The sequence below is a fragment of the Mastigoproctus giganteus genome, chromosome 13, assembly GCF_048544385.1.
Source record: "Mastigoproctus giganteus isolate SK-2022 chromosome 13, ASM4854438v1, whole genome shotgun sequence".
NCBI lineage: Eukaryota > Metazoa > Arthropoda > Arachnida > Uropygi > Thelyphonidae > Mastigoproctus > Mastigoproctus giganteus.
Genome location: NC_143587.1, coordinates 41,010,716 through 41,034,729, shown reverse-complemented (window position 1 = coordinate 41,034,729; position 24,014 = coordinate 41,010,716). Strand labels below are relative to the sequence as shown.

At 37.1% G+C, this 24,014-nt stretch overlaps 1 protein-coding gene across 1 annotated transcript in view; it reads left to right on the top strand.

The window, feature by feature from the left end:
* Positions 1-24,014, top strand: part of LOC150075985 (prolow-density lipoprotein receptor-related protein 1-like) — a 1,358,636-nt gene that overhangs the window by 557,369 nt on the left and 777,253 nt on the right. Inside the window, 2 exon segments of the mRNA XM_090387555.1 lie at positions 16,486-16,603; positions 17,280-17,289. Coding sequence (XP_090243681.1) covers positions 16,486-16,603; positions 17,280-17,289 — 128 coding nt within the window.

The window sequence follows — 24,014 nt, the reverse complement described above, 5'->3', positions numbered from 1 at the left end:
CAGAAGCTTGGTTCTGTATCCTGTACAGTAAATCCCCGCTACAGTAAACCCCCGCTATTCGCGGTATCTGTATTCGCAATCGCCGATTGAATATAAAATGAAACCTAAAAAAAAATGTGAATTTTAAAGCGCCGTGAATATTTTCCGCCATAAAAAACATGGGCGTGGCTAAAATTATCTTTCCCGGTCAAAACAGCGCTCAGTGGGTGGGGGGAGAGGGGTGACAAAATTGCAAGCCTGGATGTTTCTCGCTAATCCTTGTTCAGTATGTGTTATGCGTTTGTCATGGAAGGTTTCGTCGTTTGCTTTTAATTTATATGTTTATAAATTGAATAAATTTATCAATTTATAAATTGATTTGCTTATAAAAATGATAAATCTACCGTTTTGCAGTGTAAAACAGACTTTTTCGAGTGTATTAACGGAAAAAAGTGACTTTATTGTGGACAAGTTCTTTCTAACCCCTACAAAAATATGGCTACGAATAAAAAGAGAAATGTGAAAATATCAAAGAAGGTGATGACATTAGCGAATAAAATTGAGTTATTAGACAAAATATCTAATGGTGAAAGTGTCTCCTCAATGGCAAAACATTATAAAATCAATGAGTCAACGATACGATCAATCAAAAAATCGGATGAAAAAAATCCGTGAAAACACGCTAATTGTTTCAAAAATTAGCTCTGTAACTCGTGATGTTAAATTATAAAAAATGGAAAAAGCTTTAAATCTGTGGATAGAAGACCGAACTCAAAATAAAATTCCGTTAAGTTCACTCATCATTCGTGAAAAGGCAAAACTCCTTTATCAACACTTTAGCGAAACTAGTGATAGCACTGGTGTGATGTTTTTTTTTGCTAGCAAGCAAAGGCGCTGGTTTGAAAGATTTGTTTGAAATTTCTAATAAATATTACATTTAATATTAAATTGTTTCTTATTTTCATTTCGATGCCATATGCTTGCATTTCACTATGTACTGTCTATGTACATAGTCATATTATGAAGCTACATATAATACATACATAGACAAAATTTTAGACTAGTTTTTCTTATATATTTCATACTTTGGAACGGAACTCCTTTATTACTATGGGAGCCATAACTCAGTATTTGCGTTTTCGGTATTCGCGACATTTCTCTGGAACGTAACCCCCGCGAATAGTAGGGGTTTACTGTATATCAAAGTCTGCTGACGAGGCTAGTGGGACCCAGACGTGTTCAAAGCCGCTAAGTGGATTTTCTTATTTATTGATTTTAAATTATTGTTTTTCTAAAACTTTTGATTTAAATTTAGTAGTATAGCATTATTTTGTGATTTTCTGATTAATCTGGTGTATTTATTCTTTACTGGGCCATGTAATTGCATAAAAGTAAACGGTAAGGGTATCAAATCGACGTGTTACAAGTTGCAGCTCCACTGAACGAGAAGTTTTTTAACCATATTTAGCCGCTTTATTTACCAATTGTTACATCAAATTATTTTCTATAAGTAGCTTATAGACCTAGTCAGTATTGTTAGTTTATTCTGAATTGAGACAGCGAGATTTGGAAGTTAATTAATACTTAAGTGTCCGTAGATTTACCGTTCGTAACTTGCCGCCTTTGTTATACGATACGTTACATCCCGAACTAGATAGCGTATAATATAGTATATAATATAATATTATCAATTAGTCAGTAAAATCTATTAATTTTGTTAAACTTAGTTGTCAATTAAATTGTACTTTTAACTAAATACATATGACTTAGATTACAAATGTAACATAATTAATTAATACATAACGTGATACGGAAGTTATATAAATGGAACTCGTAGAAAATACTAGATACTGAAAAATATATATAGCATTATAACTGTGTTGGAATATAAGTTTAGGGTTATACTTTTCTACTGAAATTGAAATTTTATTAAAATTAAATCAAAATCATGACTCAGACCAGAGCACCAAAGCAAAAGGCTCAAGCTAATGGGAGTGCTGTGGCTCAGAGGAGAACTGAGGGGGGCAGTTGCCCTCTCAATCACAGCCTTTTAAAATGCACTGCTTGCATGACGTTTGTGGAGCAATCAGGTATAGGACATGATATTGCCGATTGGGGGGATGTCTTTGTGTGTGTGTACGATGCAAGGAGTGTAACGAAATCAGACGACAACTCAGCGTTGTTATGGGCCTATATGAGAGCTTGAAGGACAGGGTGGATGCCCTCAAAGTATCTAAATTGAGGGACCCATCAAGCTCTCAGCTGCCAACATCAACGCCAGAGCTTGCACTTGGTCATCATGCACCACAGCAGCAACCCCCAAGGCAGAATGTGCTGGTCCCACAGGAACTAGTAGTTGTTGGTGACTCTATCTATTGTCAGGGAAACAGGGAACATGCTTTGTAAAAAGGATAGGTGGAGCAGAACCAGGGTATGTCTGCCAGGGGCAAAGGTTGATGACGTTGTAGAGCAGATATCATCTTTTAAGGGCACAAAAGGTGATATAGTTGTACACGTTGGCACTAATGATATTAAGAGTAAGAGACCGGCAGAATTACTTAACAAATACAGGTCACTATTGAAAAAAAGCTGTGAATTAGAGTTGAATTTGAAAGTGTCTGCAATTCTGCCCAGACATGATAGGAGGGAGTATATGATGAGAGCCTTGTCGATCAATTCAGCCCTAGTAAGACTCAAGGCTCAAGGGGTAGAATTTTTTTCTACCTGGTCTGTACTTGTTAACAGGAGAGACTGCTTCTACAAGGATGGGATACAGGCGCCTCCGTAGCCAGGTGGGAAGGAGCAGCAGTGGTAGCACACGCTTCTTGATTAGACCGGGGTTCGAGCCCGTCACCACCAAATACGGAGGTTGCGGAAAGGTCATTCAGGGAATGACCACCGCATATCCCGGAGCAATATGGCCTTAGTTGCTAATGCTCCTAAAAACCAAATAACAAACAAACAAACAACGATGGGATACACTTAAATAGAAAGGGTGTAAAAATATTTGCTGATGCTATCGAGGCAGTGTTAGATGGGTCGGAAAACTGCTAGCTTGGGGGGGATACAAAGACTAATAGATTAACAGTAGCCATTGGCAGAGGTGAAAGTGATTCTTGCACTGCTTCTATTGGAATGAGCAGCAGCTTGGAAAATAAGATGCAGGATATTTCAGAGACTGCTGGGAGTAATTGCAGTACAAGTAAACACATGGGTTGTGTTAGGGTAGCTAAGAAAAAGAACAGGTGCATGTATACTTGCGTGTACACCAATTCCAGGAGTTTGGTAAATAAATTTGATGCATTTGAGGTATTGCTCAAAGCATCAAAGGCGGATGTTGGGATATCAGAGACGTGGTGTCACAAAGATATAAGGAATGCAGAACTGGAATTTGGGGAGTACAACGTCTACAGAAAGGATAGACAGGATAGGAAGGGACGAGGGGTTATTCTATTAGTTAAGAAACACATAAAATCCAAGGAAGTGAAGCCAGTTGACATCGCTGTACAGTGCAGTTGAGTCGGTTTGGTATTACATAAGCATTGGGAGATCAAAATTGAGAGTAGGAGTGTGCTATAGGCTTATGACTCTGATGAGTATAATAAGAAAATGTACAGGGAAATAGAGTGGGCCAGTAAATCAGAGAGTCTTATAATGGGGGATTTTAATTTCCCAGATATTGACTAGAATTTGTGGGTTGGTCACTCACACACTAGCAAGGCTTTTGTGGATTTATTGGATGATTGTTTTCTACATCAGTATGTTCGGGAGGCAACTAGAGGGAGTAATATACTTGATTTGATTATCAGTAGTGATTCTTCATGCATTAAGAATCTGCAGATAAAGGAACCACTAGGTGGCAGTGACCACTGCTGAAGTGGGATTTACTCAAAGAGGTAACTACCATCAGGGGTAAAGGGAAGGGTTATTGCTTTTGTAAAGGCGACTACGATGGTCTGAGACAGTATTTAAATTCTATACAGTGGGACCAACTGATGATGTTACCAACAGCAAATACAAAACGGGAAGCATTCAACGAACTTATCTTGGAAGCTACTAGGCTTTACATACCAACTAAGAAATATTGTTCAAGTTTTAGGCCTAAATGGATGTCAGAAGAACTAATGAGACACATGGCAGAGAAGAAAAAATGCATGGGATACATATAAATTAACATGTGACACAGAAGCCTATGATAGATATAAGCTGGTCTGTAACGAAGTCACAAAGGAGGTTAGGCAGGCAAAGGCAGATTATGAGAAATCTTTGGCAAAGGATGCAAAGAAAAACAGCAAAGAGTTCTTTATGTAAACTCTAGAAGGAAGGGGATGAATCAGATGGGTCCACTTGATATCGATGGTTCAACTATTGATGATCCTGCTCGGGTAGCTAACAAACTAAATAAATATGTTGCATCGACATTCACTCATGAGGAGTTATTCTGGAAGGGGATTGCCAGAGATGTATTCAACTCTGGCAGTAAGCTAGATAATCTTGTAATAACCAAGAGTAAAGTGGAGGAGAAATTGTTGAAGATAAACACAAGAAAGGCACCTGGGGTGGGTGGGATCTATCCAGTTATATTAAAGGAGGCAGCAAAGGAAATAAGCAAACCCCCTTAGCCATAATTATGAGAGCTTCCTTGGACTCAGGAGAGCTACCCACAGACTGGAAATGTGCAAATGTGACCCCAATTCACAAAGGAGGATCAAAGGCTGACACAAGTAATTATAGACCTGTTAATTTAACTTCTGTTCCAGGAAAATTAATGGAGGCACTGGTTAAAGCAGCACTGCAGGATCATCTAGACAAGACTTCAGTTATAGCTCGGACACAGCATGGTTGTGTTAAGGGGAAGTCATGCCTGACCAATTTGATTGGATACTATGATGTAGTCACAAAGGAAGTGGATGCAAAGAATAATTTTGATATTATATATTTGGTTCTTAGAAAAGCCTTTGATACTGTTGCACATGGAAGACTGCTGCACAAATTGGAGCAGTGTGGCATTGGAGGCAAATTGCTGCTTTGGATAAAGGGGTGGTTGAGGGGGAGAAGACAGAGAGTGGTAATCAATGGACACTGCCCATCGTGGACTAATGTTATTAGTGGAATCTCTCAGGGTTTAGTGTTGGGTCCATTATTGTTTTCTGTATTTATAAATAATATTTATGATGGTATATTAAGCTTAATGTCCAAGTTTGCAGAAGATACAAAGGTTGGCAGGGTTGTTAAGGACACTACTGACACTATGCTGCTGCAACAGGATCTGAAAAGGTTGAGCAGATGGTCTGAGAGGTGGCAAATGGTTTAACATTGACAAATGTAAAGTACTACATATGGGAAACAGCAACCCCAGAGCAATGTATCAACTCTGTGGTACTGCACTGACAGTGGTAGAGAATGAAAAGGACCTGGGGGTAATTGTGCAGGCAGATACGAAGTTTTCTGAGCAGTGCAGACAGGCGGCAAGAGTAGCTCATGGTGTCTTGTCAATGATATACAGGAATTTTTCTATCAGGGATACGGAATTGGTTATTCCCTTGTGTAAGGCAATGGTTAGGCCACACCTTGAGTACTGTATACAGGTCTGGAGGCCTCATTTCAAGACGGATGTAGAGCTGCTGGAATGAGTACAGAGAAGAGCAAAAAGATTAGTGAATGGAACAAAGGGTTGCTCTTACGAAGAAAGGCTTAAGTTTTGCAAATTACAGTGTCTGGAGACTAGGCACCGGCAAGGTGATCTGATAGAGGGGTATAAAGCCTTGAATGGTTTGAGCATTCTCAATGCTGATGGGATTCTTCCTCTTGCTCCGAATAATCACCTGTGAGGGCATAAATTCAAATTGAGGAAAGATGTAGAATAGATGTCCGGAAATTTGCCTTTAGCCAGCGGGTAGTTGTTTGGTGGAACAGATCCATCCCTTTGTGTGGAAGTTGATAGCCTAGATAAATTTAAGGCTTAGCTGGACAGGTATTTCGAACAAACAGAGGGATGAACTGGAAAGTTTTTTTTTTTTTTATGGCTGATGCTTTATAAGCTTGCTTTCTTGCATCATATGCTTCTACTAATGCTAATTGAAAAGACACCATGAGCTACTCTTGCAGACCGTCTGCACTGTCCAGAAATCTTCATATCTGCCTGCACAGAAGTTAAAGATAATAACTGAGATAATTACCACCAGGTCCTTTTCATTCTGTACAGCTGTCAGTGTAGTACCACAGAGTTAATATGTTACTCTGGGGTTACTGCTTCCCATATGTAGTACTTTATGTAGTAGCCCATCTGCTCAACTTTTCTAGATCGTGTTGCAGCAGTGTACTGTCATTAACAACCCTGCCAACCTTCATATTGTCTGCAAATTTGGACATTAAGCCTGATATGCCATCATCAATATCATTTATAAATACAGAAAACAACAATGAACTGTGAGGAACTGCACTAATAACATTAGTCCACGTTGAGCAGTGTCCTTTGATTACCACTCTTTGTCTTCTGCCACTCAATCATCCCTTTATCCATAGCAGCAATTTGCCTCCAATGCCACACTGCTCCAATTTGTGCAGCAGTCTTCCATGTGCAACAGTATCAAAAGCCTTTCTAAGATCCAAGTATATAATATCAAAGTTATTCCCTCCATCCAGTTGTTTTGTGACCAAATCATTGTATCCTATCAAATTGGTCAGACAAGACTTCCCCTTAACAAAACCATATCTAGTTGAATTGATTTGTGTTCAGTCAGAGCTCTAACTGAAGTCTTGTCTAGATGATCCTGCAGTGCTTCCATTAATTTTCCTGGAACCGAAGTTAAATTAACAGGTCTATAATTACTTCTGTCGCTCTTTAATCCTCCTTTTTGAATTGGGGGTCACATTTCCACATCTCTAGTCTAGTCCATGTGTACTTCCCCTGAGTTCAAGGATGCTCTCATAATTATGGCTAAGCGTTTGCTTACTTCCTTTGCTGCCTCCTTTAATATAACTGGATAGATTCCATCCACCCCAGGTGCCTTTCTTATGTTTATCTTCAACAATTTCTCCTCCACTTTTCTCTCAGTTATTGGGATGATTCAGATTGGCCCACTTGATGTTGGTTGTTCGACTGTTGATGATCCTGCTCAGATAGCTTAAAAACTGAATGAGTATTTTGTATCTACATATACCTGAACTGCTGTAAGGAAGGGGAGGACAGAAGTTTACTTAACTCTATCAGGGAGCTAAATGATTTTGTAATAATGGAGTGCAAATTGGAGGAGGAAATTGTTGAAGTTAAACATAAAAAAGGCACCTGGGGCAGATGGAATCTATTTAGTTATATTGAATGAGTCAGCAAGGGAAGTAAGAAAACTCTTAGCCATAATTATGCAAGCATCCTTAGATTCAGGGGGTGTCCCCATGGACTGGAGATGGGAAAATGTATCCCCAATTCACAAAGGGGTTCAAAGGGTAACACAAATAATTATAGACCTGTTAGTTTAACTTCTGTTCCAGGAAAATTAATGTAGGCACTGGTTAAAGAAGCACTGCAGGATCATCTAGACAAGACTTCAGTTATAGCTTGGACACAGCATGGTTTTGGTAAGGGAAAGTCTTGTCTGACCAATTTGCTCGGGTACTACGATGTGGTCACAAAGGACCTGGATGCAAAATATAATTTTTATATTTTATACTCGGATTTCAGGAAAACCTTTGATACTGTTGCACACGAAAGACTGCTGTACAAGTTGGAACTGTATGGCGTTAAGGGCAAGTTGCTGCAATGGATAAAGGAATGGTTGAGTGTGAGACCACGGAGAGTGGTATTAAATGAATACTGCTCTATATGGACTAATGTGGAGTCCCCCAGCGTTCAGTGCTGGACTCATTGTTTTGTGTATTTATTAATGATATCGATAAAAGTATATCAGGCTTAATGCCCAAGTTTACAGATGATACAAAGGTTGGCAGGTTGTTAATGATAGTAAAGACAGTATGCTACTGCAACAAGTGAATGTTAGGTAGATGGGCTGAGAAGTGGCAACTGAAGTTTAATATTGACAAATGAAAAGTACTGCATATGGGTTGCAGTAACCCAAGAGAAACGTACCGACTGTGTGGTACTACACTCAGGGAGGTAAATGAAAAAGACCTGGAGGTAATTGTGCAGTTGGATATGAAGTATATAGGAATTTTGCTAGAAGAGATAAGGAGGTGATTATAGCTTTGTATAAGGCAATGGTCAAGCCACACTTCGAGTACTGCGTACTGGTCTGGAGGTCTTATTTTAGGAAGGATCTAGTTGCTAGAACGAGTACAGAGAAGGGCAACAAGAGAGGCTTAAATTCTGTATCTTGAGACTAGGCACCTGTGCGGTGATCTGATTGAGGTGTACAAGAATTTGAATGGTTTGAGCAGGCTCAATGCTCATGGGATACTTCCACTTGCTGAAAGCAAGAACCTGAACGACATAGATTCAAATTGAGGAAAGATAGTTGTAGAATAGATGTGAGGAAGTTAGCCTTTAGCCAGCAGTTAGTTTATTGCTGGAACAGACTTACAACTGTTGTTGTGGAAGTTGATAGCTTAAATAAATTTAAGGCTTCCTCTGTAGGAAGATCAGTTGCTAGCAGAAAGGGGAAAAGAGTTTCTACGTATTGCCCAGACTGTATTCATCAGCCATTCGTCAGCTTAGTGTTTTGGACAACACCATAAATTGTAAAAATCGTATAATAAACAATTCTTAAATGATCAGCAGTTACTCGCTTATTTTTTCTCATAGCACTATGCAAATTTCTTCATGTGTCATCAGAGGCCACGCTTTTCAAAAAGAATTTAAATTTCCAAGAATCGTCAGTACTATACTGCCGACACAGCTCCCACTGAAATGGAGGGTGTCAGCAATATATATCTGACCTGGTGCCTGAAAAACATAGTGGCGTCAGACATATATGGCTGACATGACAGTCAACATGTTAATATCTTTGGAGATGCTACTGTAGGATCCAGCCCTATCCAACAAGGGTCATTTAACACTATTCTTGTGTTTGTTTGGCTTGTGCCGTGTTATAATGCATATATTGCCCACAGCACATGGGTTTTCTATATACACTCATTTTTATTCTGGGGCCATCTCTATACATCAAGGAAAGGGGAGGGTTCCATCCATTTCCATCTCCTGGGAAAACTGAAAAGGGGAGAAGCTATTAAGAAAACTGAGAATCTCACCCTCCATACAATGGCGAATGTATCATCGATATATCGTTTTCATGCATGCATGCATGGGGGAAACAGATCCATCAGAAATCTTAGACTGAAGCTCCTCTCCATGGCTAGGTTTGCTATAACAGCACTAATTGCAGAGCCCATCGCTGCATCATGAACCTGCTTATACATAGTGTTTTGAAATAACACGGTGGTACTGGAGAGATAGTTCTACCCCGATTTTGAGCCAGGTTCATGCAGCTCCTTCTAATCTCATCATTATCCAGAGGAAGGCACTTAGGGAGCTAAGACAGGACAAACAGCACTGTTGTTTTACCTGCAGACAAAGAGAGATCAACTGTGATCCTCAGTAAAGTGGATTACTGCAACCAATGCCTTGGAACTGTTGAACAATAGGACAACTATAAGGTTACCCGTCGGGATCCCTTGGTAGGATTGGAACGGCACGTCAACAAAATTCTGCAGGGTTGGTTGAATGCCGAGAAGATCTCCAATGCCACGGTTTGCCAGCTGTCTAGGTTTTATGGCCTACTGAAAATTCGTAAGGCGGGGATTCCATATAGGTCAGTTGTATCGTTTGTGGGCAGATCTACGCTTGCATTATCCAGATATCTAGGCCAAACTAATATCTCCTATCATAGGATGTTTTAACTTCACCATCAAAAACAGTGGTGACTTTGTGCAGTTTATACATGCCGAAGTCATTGAAGAGGGTGAGGCCATGGTGTCATTCGATGTGGTGTCTCTGTTTACATGCATTCCCATCAAGCACAGGGTGAAATGTGTGCACATGGCATGGAAGAGGGATGACACCTTCCTTAAGGGACAGGACTCCCTTGAGTATAGAAGATATTCTTAGCGGGGGTAGAACTATGTCTCTCCAGTGCCACCATATTATTTCAAAACACTGTATAAGCAGGTTCATGGCACAGTGAAGGGCTCTCCAATTAGTGCTGTTATAGCAAACCTAGCCATGGAGGAGCTCAAGCCTAAGATTTTTGACGGGTCTCTTTTCCCCATGCATGCATGGAAACGATACGTCATCGATACATTCACCATTGTGCAGAGGGAGAGGGAAACAGGATGAGGTTCTCAGTTTTCTTAATAGCTTCTCCCCTTTTATTCAGTTTACCTAGGAGGTGGAAATGGGTGGTACCCTTCCTTTCCTTGATGTGTTGATGTGTAGAGATGGCCTCAGAATAAAAACAAGTGTGTACAGAAAACCCATGTGCTGGGGGCAATATATGCATTATAATTGCTACTCTTTATATTTTATTTTATTTTATCTTATTTCTTTTATTGTACAAACGGTGTATTTTATTTTATCATCTTAATTTGATCCAGTCTTATACTATATTATTCCTATTTTAATAAAGTTTCAGTTATATGGTTGGTGTATTATTGTAGTTATTATGAATCGCTTCTTTTAATTCCTTGAATGCTTCCTTAGAATTTGCTGATAGTAACATCAACTGTCGGTCCCAATATATAGAATTTAAAAACTGTGATCACTGCCACTTAGTGGTTCCTTTATCTGCACATTTGTAATGCATGAATAATCACTCCTGATAATCAAATCAAGGGTATTACTCCCTCTTTTTGCCTGTCTAAATGTTACTATAGAAAACAGTCATCCAATAAATTCACAAAAGTCTTGCTAGTCTGCGAGTGGCCAACACAAGTTCCAGTCAATATCTGGAAAGTTAAAATCCCCTATTATAAGGCATATTGATTTACTGACTTGCTCTATTTCTCTGTACAGTTGTTCATTGTACTCATCATAGTTATTAAGCCTGTAACACACTCCTCCATTTTTGCTTCTCCAGTGCCTTATGTCACACCTAACTGATTCAACATTGCACTGCCTTAGATTTTATGTGCTTCTTAACTAAGAGCATAACTCTTCCCTCTCCTATCTTGTCTATCCTCTCTATATACGTTGCGCCCCCCCCCCATATTGAAATTCTGCATCACTTATATTTAAGTGACACAATGTCTCTGATATCCTGACAAGGTCTGGATTTGATCTTTTGACCAGCACTTCAAATTCATCAAATTTGAAGTGTTGTGTGATCATGTGGTATGGTAATACATATCACACGCTTGCTCAAGCATACCTTATAGAACTAACAACAAGATGATTCTGGAAAAAAAGTTTGTTGGTTTTTAGACTCATCAGGAACTTTAGCTATATTGAGCCTTTTTGTGCTATGTCTATATCATATGTAGGCTGAAAAACTCAAGAGTAATTTCTGGGGAAAAGCCTTACGCCCTCTGCCTGGTGACTGCAGCCCTATTTGGAGTATTGCCATTTTTGGTAAAACATTTGAGAATTTTGCTCAAAAGATTTATGATCATATATGATTTGAAAGGTCTGTCTTTGCAGACCAGCTTGGCTTTAAGTTGTTTTTATGATATATAAAATATTGATCTCTGTCATGTTCTGAAGGATTACTTTGGGAACAGATGTGCTATTGTAAGATATGGATACAATCATAAAATCTCTTTGGTGGATTGTTGTTATTCTCAGGAGTTGATCCTGGAACATCATTCTTGATCAATTTTTGGAGCTTGATTTGGAGAGCATTGATAAGGTTGTTTATGCAGATGATCTGTCTCCTTGTGTGTGGAGAGTCTAGAAAGTAGCATGAACAGAAAGCAGAAGCCTGTTTGGGCAGCTTGTTCAAGGGGACTAATCTGCAGAAGCATCCATCTCCAGATCCAAGACTGCAGCAGTGCTACTTAATGGCCAATTCATTTTGACAAGGCCACCATTTATGAGGCACAGAGATGTTCCTGTGAAGTACGTCACCCAGATTAAGTACTTTGGCTTGTTCCTAGGGGATAATTGGTCTTTTACTGGGCATGTTCGATATTTAAGGATACTATTAAGATCCTGTGCATCAAGTTGTGGAGGGTGGTTATGTACTGAGTGAAGCATAAAAGGGAGATCCCTTTATTTGCTTTACAACTGTGTTTTTGTGCCTATAGTTACTTATGCATCCTGGGCTTCATGAGCGGTCAAGAAATATCTTATGATTTCCCAGCCCAGACATGTCACATAGTGTCATATAACAATTCACTATTATCTCTAGTACATTGCCTGTTGGCTTGTTGATCATTGGAGCAGCTTTTGATGTATTGTGTGAGACAAGGTATTTTCATTGAGATATTCAGGCATCCAGTCATGCTAGTTGTGGTTGTGAAAAGGAGGACATAGTTTCCCATGAATATTCTGTCTGATAAGAGGCACATCGATGATGAGTTAGTTTCTATATGGGAGATTAGAATAACTCTGGGAAAGGAAGAGAAACTTATGTTTCCTGCCCTCTGTCTCAACTTTTGTCCATAGGCAAAGGCCAAGGATTCACTTTGCACTCAGTGTCAGTTTCCTCTTAACTGAACATGGTCTGAGGGTCTAGGCTTAATTGGCTGGGTCTGAGTGGAGAGATACCAAACTGCTCTCCGTGTTATGTGCTCTATCGTGACCTCTTTGCTGATGCCTTGGCCAGAGACTCTGGTTTTAATGAGGATAACCCAAGTGTTCTTTTTGGTTCCTGAAGGTAATTCTTATGTTCAAATAGATTTGTTAAAGCAGAATTTCTGTATTAGGAGAGCAAACTTGTTAGATGGTAGTGGCTCATCCGGGCACCTCCGTAGGCAGGTGGGCAGGAGCAGCAGTGCGTAGCACATGCTTCTTGATCAGACCGGGGCTCGAGCCCATGATCACCAAATACGGAGGATGCGGAAAGGTCAGGAAATGGCCACCGCATATCCCCGGAGCAATATGGCCTTAGTTGCTAATGCTCCTAAAAACCAAACAACAACAACGACAAGTGGCTCACCTCCTTGGTGATAAAAATGATAATTCTGCAGCACTGGATGATTCAAGGTGTCATTCCCTGCTGCAGAAGTTATGCTCTCCTGTCATTAACCATTTTGAATATATTTGCTTTGTGACAAAATGTTGAATTGAATTTTTTATTTTATGTTTAATTATTGTGTTATTTGCATTTTACAATTACAATTCACAATTTTAAGTTCTATTTTTGGATAATATTTTTTGTACAGTTTATTTTCAGTCCTAATATGTCACCGAGGCCTACTACTGGAGTGTTAGACCTAAAATCTCCCTAAGTAAATTTCTGATTGAAGAGGACTTATGAAATTCCTGCAGTCTGGGGACCTGAAATAACTCTTCAAATGAGTTGTTTGTTTGTTAGTTATTTGGTTTTTAGGAGCATTAGCAACTAAGACTATTTCTCCGAGGATATGCGGTGGTCATTCCCTGACCTTTCCGCATCCTCCGTATTTGGTGGTCACGGGCTCGAACCCCGGTCTAATCAAGAAGCATGTGATTACACACTGCTGCTCCTGCCAACCTGGTCCAAATGAGTGACAAGTTGTGAAACCCCTAATGTCATCAGCGGACTTGAAATAAGGCTTAGCCCAAAGGTTACATATAGTCAACTATACCTTTATTTATGTGAAATATCTTTGCTAGATCATTGTCAGGAATCCACTAAAAACATTCAGATGCACTTCCACCTGCCTTGAACTGAGTTATAGCAGGAAACACTTAAAAAAAATTAAAACTGTATGTGTTACTTCATCCATCATGACATATTCAAAGATGTGTGCACTATATATGGTTTCCTGTTTATGACCTAAAAAATATAAAACTTTTGAAATTTTATTTATGGATGGAAATCCATAACTATTTTTTTAGTGATGATCCACAATACGAAAGGTATCAAAACCTATAGAACTATGACTAGACTGAAGATTGAGAAGCCAGAAGATAACCTATGGATGGTGGACATGAACTTCCCTTAGAAAACTCATGCCGCAGAAAATTGAGTGGCCATATGATAGTGAGTTGGATGAGTTTGTAAGTGAGGAATCATTAATTAACCTAGCTGCCCTCTTCTAGATAATCTAGGGGTTTAAGAGAAATTTTGTAGCAGTTACCTTAGTGTAAACAGTATTCCTTAGAACAGATTTGTGATTTAGAAGAAAGGTAATGCTGAGAGTGAATAATTTTGGAGGCATCACTCTTGATGTGGTAACAGTATTCCATGATTAGGCATATTGAGAATTTGTGCAGTCAGTAGTCATTTACAAGAACTGTAACACTGACAGCAAAAGAAAAAAAACCTAATTTTCTTCTATTGCTCTTGTTTAATATTCATTACTTAAATTTTGTTTTTTGAAAAGGATCATTAACTGGCTCTCTTTCCTCTGCCAGAACTAGTTCACTATATATCTTGCAAATGAAATGGAAAATGCCCATATTCTGTTAAAATCAAGCATTGTATTATTTAGTATAAACACTGCATTGTTATTTATCAGTCTTCACTTTTCATAGTTATGGTGTAGTAAAATTGCTATACAAACTTGCATCCATCTACCTTTCAACTAAAGTACATCACCCTTTATGTATATACCACAAGAATTCTGCTTATAGTTCTCCAGCAGCTTTCCATCCTTGTGTTGGGGGGGGAAACATTATAATTACCTCTTTTAAGTATTTATTTTTTTTATTTTAAAGTTATTTAGATGTTAACTTTTCTCTTGAGACTAATGCCACCTTGGATGACATGCATATTCTGTTTACACGGTTATCTTCTATAAAATTTCTGTAATATGGCAACTGATAATTCAAACTATCTTTATCTCCCATTTCCATTGTTTCCTCTTGAATCAAAATATTTTTACTAAAACTTTTAACTTTTACTGGTATGTATTAATAGTTTAAATCTCCCAAATTCCATATTATATTACATCTTGTGATAAGTAATTTTATGGTGCCGCCCAAAATCCCGACAGGCCAAAATCCCGATATACCGATTATATTTAAAAAACCAAAGTTAGGGTCCATATCTCAGAAACTGTTTTTGCAATAAAAAATGTTTTTTGTGTAATCGAAACAGTCACAAAAAAATTTAAATTTTATTTGAATACATGGAACATGTACATTGCAGTTATGTAAACAGTATATGATAATGTTAATGTTTTATGTCATATTAATGAATAAACAACACACACTTTTATATATATATATATGTTGTTGTTTGTTATTTGGTTTTTACGAGCATTAGCAACTAAGGCCATATTGCTCCGGGATATGCGATGGTCATTTCCCTGACCTTTCCGCATCCTCCATATTTCTCGAACCCCGGTCTAATCAAGAAGCGTGTGCTACGCACTGCTGCTCCTTCCCACCTGGCTACGGAGGTGCCCCATATATATATATATATATAAGATTGTGTTAAAATATTGAATAAAGTATGCATAAATGGATGTGAAAGTTCACAAAGTACCAGTAACTAGAAGGGTGAGGAAAGTAGAAAAAGAAGTGTAGTAGATTTGTGAAAGGTAAAAGAATGTTAATATCTAAAAGTTATGATGAATTACGAAAATTATGGGCTGAATTACGAAGCCAATAGAAAGTGGAAGAACTGTAGAGTAAAATTAGTACATCAAAATACTAATAAAATAAAAATAAAAATAAAATGCAAATAAAATGAAAGTGGTACGGCTGTCATCAGATATGGGGGAAGGGGGAACACTTTGAAAACAGTCGTACATAGGTAAGGGCAAATATCCTGCCGGCACCCATGGTCATGCCTAATGCACTTCTGTTTCAAAAAAATTCATGAAAGTACAGCTAATAAGAAATACCTGTATAATTACAGTTTTAGTTATGCTAATGATATTTGAGACAAATGTTATGCAGCTGCAAAAATATATTACTCTAAATTTTCATATTTTGAAAGTATTCTTATTTCAAGTTTTTTATCTTTAGCATTTCAATTCTATACCTATAATTATTGCTCAAATGCTCTATAGAAATACCAAAATTCGACTTGAAAAATTACTAATTAAATGCAATATAATAAAGTAAAATTAAGTCGTTTTTATTTGCTGATCATATATTAAAACTCTTTGTTTTTGTAACAGAAAACATGATCTTCAAATTGAGAGTTATTTGTCATTAAAATTTTTATATTCTTTCTATACAAAATTAATCTAATAAGGTAAATTTTTACTACTAAAAAACAAATAAATATATATAATTATAGTCATATTTTTACAATATAGTAGATACTGTCGGGATTTTCAGCTGTCGAGATTCTGGCTGTCAGGAATTTGGGCCAGACCCGCAATTTTAATTAATAAATCTCTGAAATTCAATTTTCCATATCATCCTGAGTTTAAAATTTGAAGCAAAGCATGATTATCCAGATTTGATGGATGTTATATCAAAACATATTGTTTATAAATTATGATTTTTACTTTTAGCATCAAAGATCATGGTACTATTATACAAGCCAATAAAGATAGTGCATCAGATTATATAACACTTCAGAAAAATCTTGGAGATTCTATAAAAGATCTGCAGGTGTTTCACAAAAGACCTGTTGGTGGTAAGGATTGTATTACGTTGAACAATAATATATTTCTGCTAACTTTAAATACCAGATTACCTCTTTCCCTATGATTTATTTCCATTTTTCTGAGCAATTTCTTAGTTATTAAGTATCACCATAGTGATACTTAATAACTGAGAGCAAAATGGAGGAGAAATTGTTGAATTTAAACATAAGAAAGGCACCTGGGGTAGATTGGATCTATCCAGTTATATTAAAGAAGGTGGCAAAGGAAGTAAGAAAACTCTTAGCCATAATTATGAGAGCATCCTAGACTCGGGGGAAGTCCCCACAGACTGGAGATGTGCAAATGTATCTCCAGTTCATAAAGGAGGATCAAAGTGTGACACGGGTAATTACAGACATGTTAGTTTGACTTCTGTTCCAGGGAAAATAAGAAGCATTTTGGGATTAAAGAAGCATTTTGGGATCATCTAGACAAGACAGCATAATAATACAGACACAGAATGGGTTTGTCTGACTAATTTGATTGGATACTATGATGTGGTCACAAAGCAATTGGATGCAAAAAATAATTTTTATATCATATACTTGGATTTCAGGAAAGCTTTTGATACTGTTGCACATGGAAGACTGCTATGAGTTGGAGCAGTATGGCGTTAAGGGCAAGTTGCTACGATGGACAAAAGGATGGTTGAGTGGGAGAAGGCAGAGAGTGGTAATGAATGGATACTGCTCTACGTGGACTAAAGTTATTAGTGGTGTCCCTCAGGGTTCGGTGTTGGGCCCATTGTTGTTTTGTATATTTATCAATGATATTGATGAGGGTATATCAGGCTTAATGTCCAAGTTTGCAGATGATACAAAGTTTGGCAGGGTTGTTAATAACAGTATGCTGCTGCAACAGGATCTGGAAAAGTTGGGTAGATGGGCTGAGAAGTGGCAACTGAAGTTTAACATTGACAAATGCAAAGCACTGAATATGGGTAGCAGTAACTCCAGAAAAATGTACCAACTGGGTGGTGTTACACTCAGAGTAGTGGAGAATGAAAGAGACCTGGGGGTAATTGTGCAGGCATACAGGCTGCCAGAATAGATCGTGGGGTCTTGCCAATGATATATTCAGGAATTTTGCAAGCAGGAATAAGGAGGTGATTATAAGCTTGTATAAGGCAATGGTCAGGCCACACCTTGAGTACAAGTCTGAAAACTTCCTTTTAGGAAGGATGTAGAGTTGCTAGAATGAGTACAGAGAAGGTCAACAAGACTGGTGAAGGAAATAAAGGGGTGCTCTTATGCAGAAAGGCTTAATTTCTGCAAATTGCAGCTTCTGAAGATTGAGGGGTATAAGGCCTTGAATGGATTGAGTAGGCTCAATGCTGATGGGATTCTTCCTCTTGCTCAGATTACAAACCTGAGGGGCCATAGATTCAAACTGAGGAAAGACAGTGTAGAATAGATGTGCGGAAGTTTGCCTTTATCCAGCAGGTAGTTGATTGCTGGAACAAACTTCCATCTGTTTGTTGTGGAAGTTGATAGCTTAAATAAATTCAAGGCAGAACTAGAGAAACATTTCGAATGAATGGCTCAGTGAAATGGGAAGTGTTTTTTTTTTTTTTTTTTGGCTGATGCTTTCTTTCTTGCATCATGTGCCTCTACTAATGCTAATAGTCTCTCTATTATATTAACTTTATAAAAATTTATTACTGGAGTTTGTTTTAAGCTACATAGAAGTTAGTATTGTTAAAATGACTAGTACCATTCTCTGGATATTTTTCAAACCCCACCGAACCATGTAACATGATGTACCTTTCAATAGACTCACTTTTCAACCATCTGGGGTAGGGGAACACTATTATACTGCAAATTGGTACGGCACACTTATGCAGGAATTAAGGTTTTATTTTCTGTGACATAAATTATGCTGCCTGAATTACTTTTCACTTTTATTTTTATTTAACAATTAAATTGAAATAAAATAATCATTAAATTAAAGAAAAATAAAACTAACCTAACACTACCCCTAGAAGTAGAAACACATAACTCCCTGCTCAAGGCGACATACCCTCAGGCCTACCAAAGGAGGACTACATCCACAATAACTGAAATTGAATTAAAATTATTCTGTTGTATAAGGCAATGGTTTGGTCACATCTTGAGTACTGCATTCAGTTCTGGAAGCCTCATTTTAGGGAAGATGTCAATCTGTTGAAACAAGTGCAAAGAAAAGCAACAAGATTAGTCAGGATCATTAATTCTGGTTATTATGATTTGGTTTTAAATTTTTACTGCATATTTGTATTTGGTTTTGACTTATCAGTTGGTGGAGTCACGTAGAAATTACTTTTTGTTTGTTACCTTTGTGCATTATAAACTTTGGAAGATGGTAGCATTAACATATATGTCATGCTTATATTTTTTGTTTGTTTATTACTTTCTGTGTTGTGTCTGAATCATATAGGGACATGTTGACACTTTTTTTGGAATTCCAAAAGGAATGACTGCTGTGGGATTCTTTTGGAACTCACAAAGTGCCAATTTATGCCGAAGAAGTGAACCTTTTGTGTTCCCTGAGTATATTTTACTTTGTGTTTTATCAATGCTTATTAACATATATGATATAAATAATAATGTAAATTAATAATTCTGTTTCTGTATATATATACACACACATATTGAAAAAGTAAAAATTAACTTAAATGAATAGTGAAAGAAAAGAATAAAGGAAGAAAGTGTAAAAATACAGTGAGACAAACATCAAAACATTTCTACCCACTTGTTGCCAGAATATAATGTAAATTAAAATAAAATTAAGAATGTATTAGCAAGCTAAGTACAGAATGAATATAAAGAAAACCAATACCATACCTATGGGAACAATTTTTTGTGGGGGGAGAGAGATATAGTCCTAAAATAGTTTACAATAAATTAGCTGATAGCCAGTGCATCAGATTTAAAGCCAATTAGAATAAATTTAGAGAGGTGCTCTAGGTTTTAACTTTTGTTTTTTTGTTCGAGAGTGCACCTATCTGGGCTGATAGATAAAAATTTTCATGCAGTAAATGAGACTAATTCTGAAAGTAGCTGCTTATAGTAGCAATAAATGAGACAGTAATTCTGAGAGTTAGCTGCCTTACATCAAAATGTCAGCCATGTATGCTGACATTTCCCAATTCTAGCACCACATTTAGTATTAATAGTGGTAAATGATGCAAGAAAAGCTTATACAGCTAGGGGGAAAGGAAAAAAGAAAACTTCCCCCATCACCTACCCAATCCGTGTAAAAGTTTGTCTACTTCTTTGAATTTATTCAAGCTAACCACCTACATGACCAGATGGAAGTTTATTCTAACAATAAACCATCTGCTAGCTGAAGGCAAATATCCGAACATCTATTCTGCAATAATCTTTCTCCAATTTGTTATCAAAAAATGGGAGCTGAATGATTTTGTGATAACAAAATTATTCAGCTCCCATTCCAAAAAGAAGGAAGGAAATAAATCACATTGAACCATTGTCTCTTCCTTCCAATTTAAAAACTATCTGAGACCACTGAGTCATCTTTACAAAAGCAAAAAATCTTCCTCTTGCCTTTGACAGTAATATCTTTAAGTAACTCCTACATCAATACAATATGGTCACTGCCACAATACTGAATGCAGAGTCTTAATATCTGCAGTGTTTTAATACATGTAGGATCACTGCTAATAATCAGATCAAGAGTACTGCCTTCTCTTATTGCCTCTAACTTGCTGGTATAGAAAACAGTTATCTAGTAAATCCACAAAAGTTTTGCTACTGTGTGAATTAAGTATGAGCTATGCATTTTTTTGTGGCAGCATATAGATTTGATCTCACATCGTGGGCCACATATGTTATACTATGATAACACATCTCTTGACATTGTCATCTTATCAACCACCTTGCTCGTGATTGATGTGGAATTTGCAGAACCTAGAGGAATGTCAGTAATGAACACCTTTTTTCAAGAAAGGGTGAACAGAAAGTGGACATGGAAGAACTCAAATGGATTAACAGCTAATGAAATTGACTTCATCCTCATTAACAGAAGACATATTGTGAACAATGTTACTGTCCTCAACAAGGTAAATGTTGGAAGTGATCACAGAATGGTAAGATGCACACTTGGTATGGATGTAAGAAAAGAAAGGAAAAAAACTGACTCGAGTAAATAATATGAAGGTCTTTGAGATAACAGAAGAGGAGAAAAAACAGTATGTACTGGAACTTAAGAACAAGTTTGCGGTTCTGCAGCCATCCTTTTATCCATGTAGCGACTTGCCCTTAAAGCCATGCTGCTCAGATTTGTACAGTAGTCTTCCATGTGTCACAGTAACAAAAGCTTTCCTGAAATCTAAGTAATATGATATCAAAATTATTCTTTGCTTCCAATTTCTTTGTCACCACATCATAGTATCCAATCAAATTTGTCAGACAAGACTTCACCTTAACAACCCATGCTGTGTCTGAACTATAACTGCAGCTTTGTCTAGATGATCCTGCTTTGCTTCCTTAACCAGTGACTTCATTATTTTCCGTGGAACAGAAGTCAAAACTAACAGATCTGTAATTACTCTTGTCACCCTTTGATCCCTCTTTGTGAATTAGGGACACACTTGCACATCTCCAGTCCATGGGGACCTCCCCAGAGTCCAAGGTAGCTTTCATAATTATGGCTAAGGGTTTGCTTACTTCCATTGCTGCCTCCTTTAATGTAACTCGATAGATCCCATCTGCTCAAAGTGCCTTCCCTATGTTTAACTTCAACAATTTCTCCTCCACTTTGCTCTCAGTTATTACAAAATCATGTAGCTCTCTATTACAGTTTAATAAATTTCTGGCATTTCCCTCCTTGAATAACTCCACATGTGTGAATGTAGATGCAAAATGCAGGGTAATGGTATGAAGACAAATTAGTTTTGTGTAAACAAAAGTAGTTTATGTAGCTACAACATCAAGTGCACTCTGAAAAACATCTTTCTCAATGATGAGTTGTTAAATTAACAAAAGAATAAAAGGTTTTTCTAAGTTATTATTATTATTATTAGCCATATGGTGAAAGGCTTATGGCTATATTATTAGCCATAAGCCTGAAGCTTTTGCTGCACTGGCCAAAAAAAAAAAAAAAAAAAACCCTCAAAGAGAGAAAACAAGAGTGAGAGATAGAAGGGAATCACCAATAAAGAGAAGAATGATGATATCCAGCTCAGGACCCTGGGTGTGCCAAGCCCATATTCACCATATGTGAGCCTCTACATGCACTCCCTCGCTCTTCACAGGAATAAGGTCAGTTGCAATTGCTACCCCAGTGCAAAGAATCTTTTGCCACCACATGTGGCAATCTATTTTTTGTACCATTTTATCTGAGCTAATGTCTTTTTTCGAACTTGTCTTTAAATTAATTTAAAATTTGTATATTAAATCTCATCTAGTAGTGTTAAGGTGACAAAACATAAACAGATGGAATTAAGCCCTGAAATTAAACTAAAAATTATACAAGAGACTGATAGAATGGAAACAAGCAAAATGGACATTGCAGGGGAATACAACATCCCTTTACCTACTTCATATACAATACTGAAAAACCGAAAAAGACTTGAAGAAGTGCTTGACACTGGAGCAGCGATGAAAAACAGGAAAAAGAATTTGTGGTGCAAAACATGGGGAACATGAAACAAAACTTTTCAAGTGGTACCAAAAATGCGTGCTCTAATTTGCCAATATCAGGTCCAATTTTTCAAGAAAAGGCAAATTATCTAACTCAGCAACATGGAATTAGTGACTTCAAATGCTTCGGTGGCTGGCTCTAAAGATTTAAAGACAGAAATAACTTGGTTTCGTGAAATGTTTGGGATGAGTTTCTTTTTCTGGATTAGTCGCCAAAGAAACAGCTACAGACTGGTTGTGTTCTGTACAGTCCATTCTTGAAAAATATGAGGCAAAGGATATTTTTATAATCTTGATGAGACAGGTTTATTTGTAATTTGCTGCCAAACAAAATAAATATTTGCTGTTCGAGGAGAGTCTTGTCATGGTGGAAAATTTAGTAAACAAAGACTCACTGTTCTGTTATGCTGCGATTCATATGGCAGTACAAAACCACACCCACTTGTGATTGGTGTTTTCTAAGCCAAGATGTTTTATAGCAATTAAACAACTTCCCTGTGATTATGAGGCCAATAGAAGTGCTTGGCTTATGGTCAAAAATTTTCAGTCTTGGTTATCAAAAATGGACAGAAGAATGGCTTCAGAAAAAACTAACCATTTGATGATTATAGATTCTAACCATTTGATGATTATTTCATCAGAATGTTGTACGGCACATTCTGATGAAACACTTAAGTTGACAAATATAAGGCAGTTGTTTTTATCCCCCCCCACACTAAATACCACCACTTTAATGCAACCACTGGATCACGGCATTATTTTTAACCTTAAGAGATCATACAGAGCCCGCCTGATAAGGTACTTGATCTGCAACATAGAAGGAGGGAACAATTTGCAGCCAAATTGGAATATCTTGGATGCTATCCATAATCTTGTTATTGCTTGGGACAGTATTGCAACAATTGTAATAATCAACAGCTTAAGAAAGAGTGGCTTTGGAGAGAATATCATCAAAAAACATGGCCCAGCAGACGAATGAGATAGCAACATTGAGGAATGTTAGAATTTGAAGGAGCATATGGATTTGACGGCAAATTTGAAGAGTTTGTGAAGGTGGATGATGAAATTGCTACCACTGCAACGCCAACACCAGAAGAGCTGCCGAGCACCAAACAAAATGATGAGTTTTTGTTACCAGCAAAAGTGAAGAAGTGCACACACACTGCCATCTAAAAAAGATTCCCAAAATGCATTGAACATAATAGAGAATGTGTGTTTGCCGCAGTAACGTTGATAAAGAAACATCTATTGCATTTGATAATGTCTGTGCTGTAGTTAAAAATGCATATAGGACAAAAACTGTGCAAACAACATTGGAACCAACATTGGAGTCTTTCTTTAATTTATTAAAAAGTTAGTGGTTTTTATGTCTCCTTTTATATTAAAATCGTAATTCTTTTTACTGTGATACTAAAATATTGTATATATCAAAATATATACTGTACAATATTTTCATTTCCGTTAATTGCTTTTGTCTTAGTTTATCTTACAAATAAAATAAAATCTTTACAAAATATGTTATTTCTATTACTGTATTGTTACATAAGACTTTTAATTTTATTTTATTAATTTATTTTTGTTATTATTATTATTCTTAGATATATAGTGTGTACCACAAAAAAAAGGGGGAACTCGTTATTACAAAACGTAAAAATGTAGGTACTTTGAACTTTGTATTAACAAGATTCGACTATATAAAATCAACATAAAAATAAAAAAATCTGTGAGAATCAGCAAAAATTTATAAAAGAA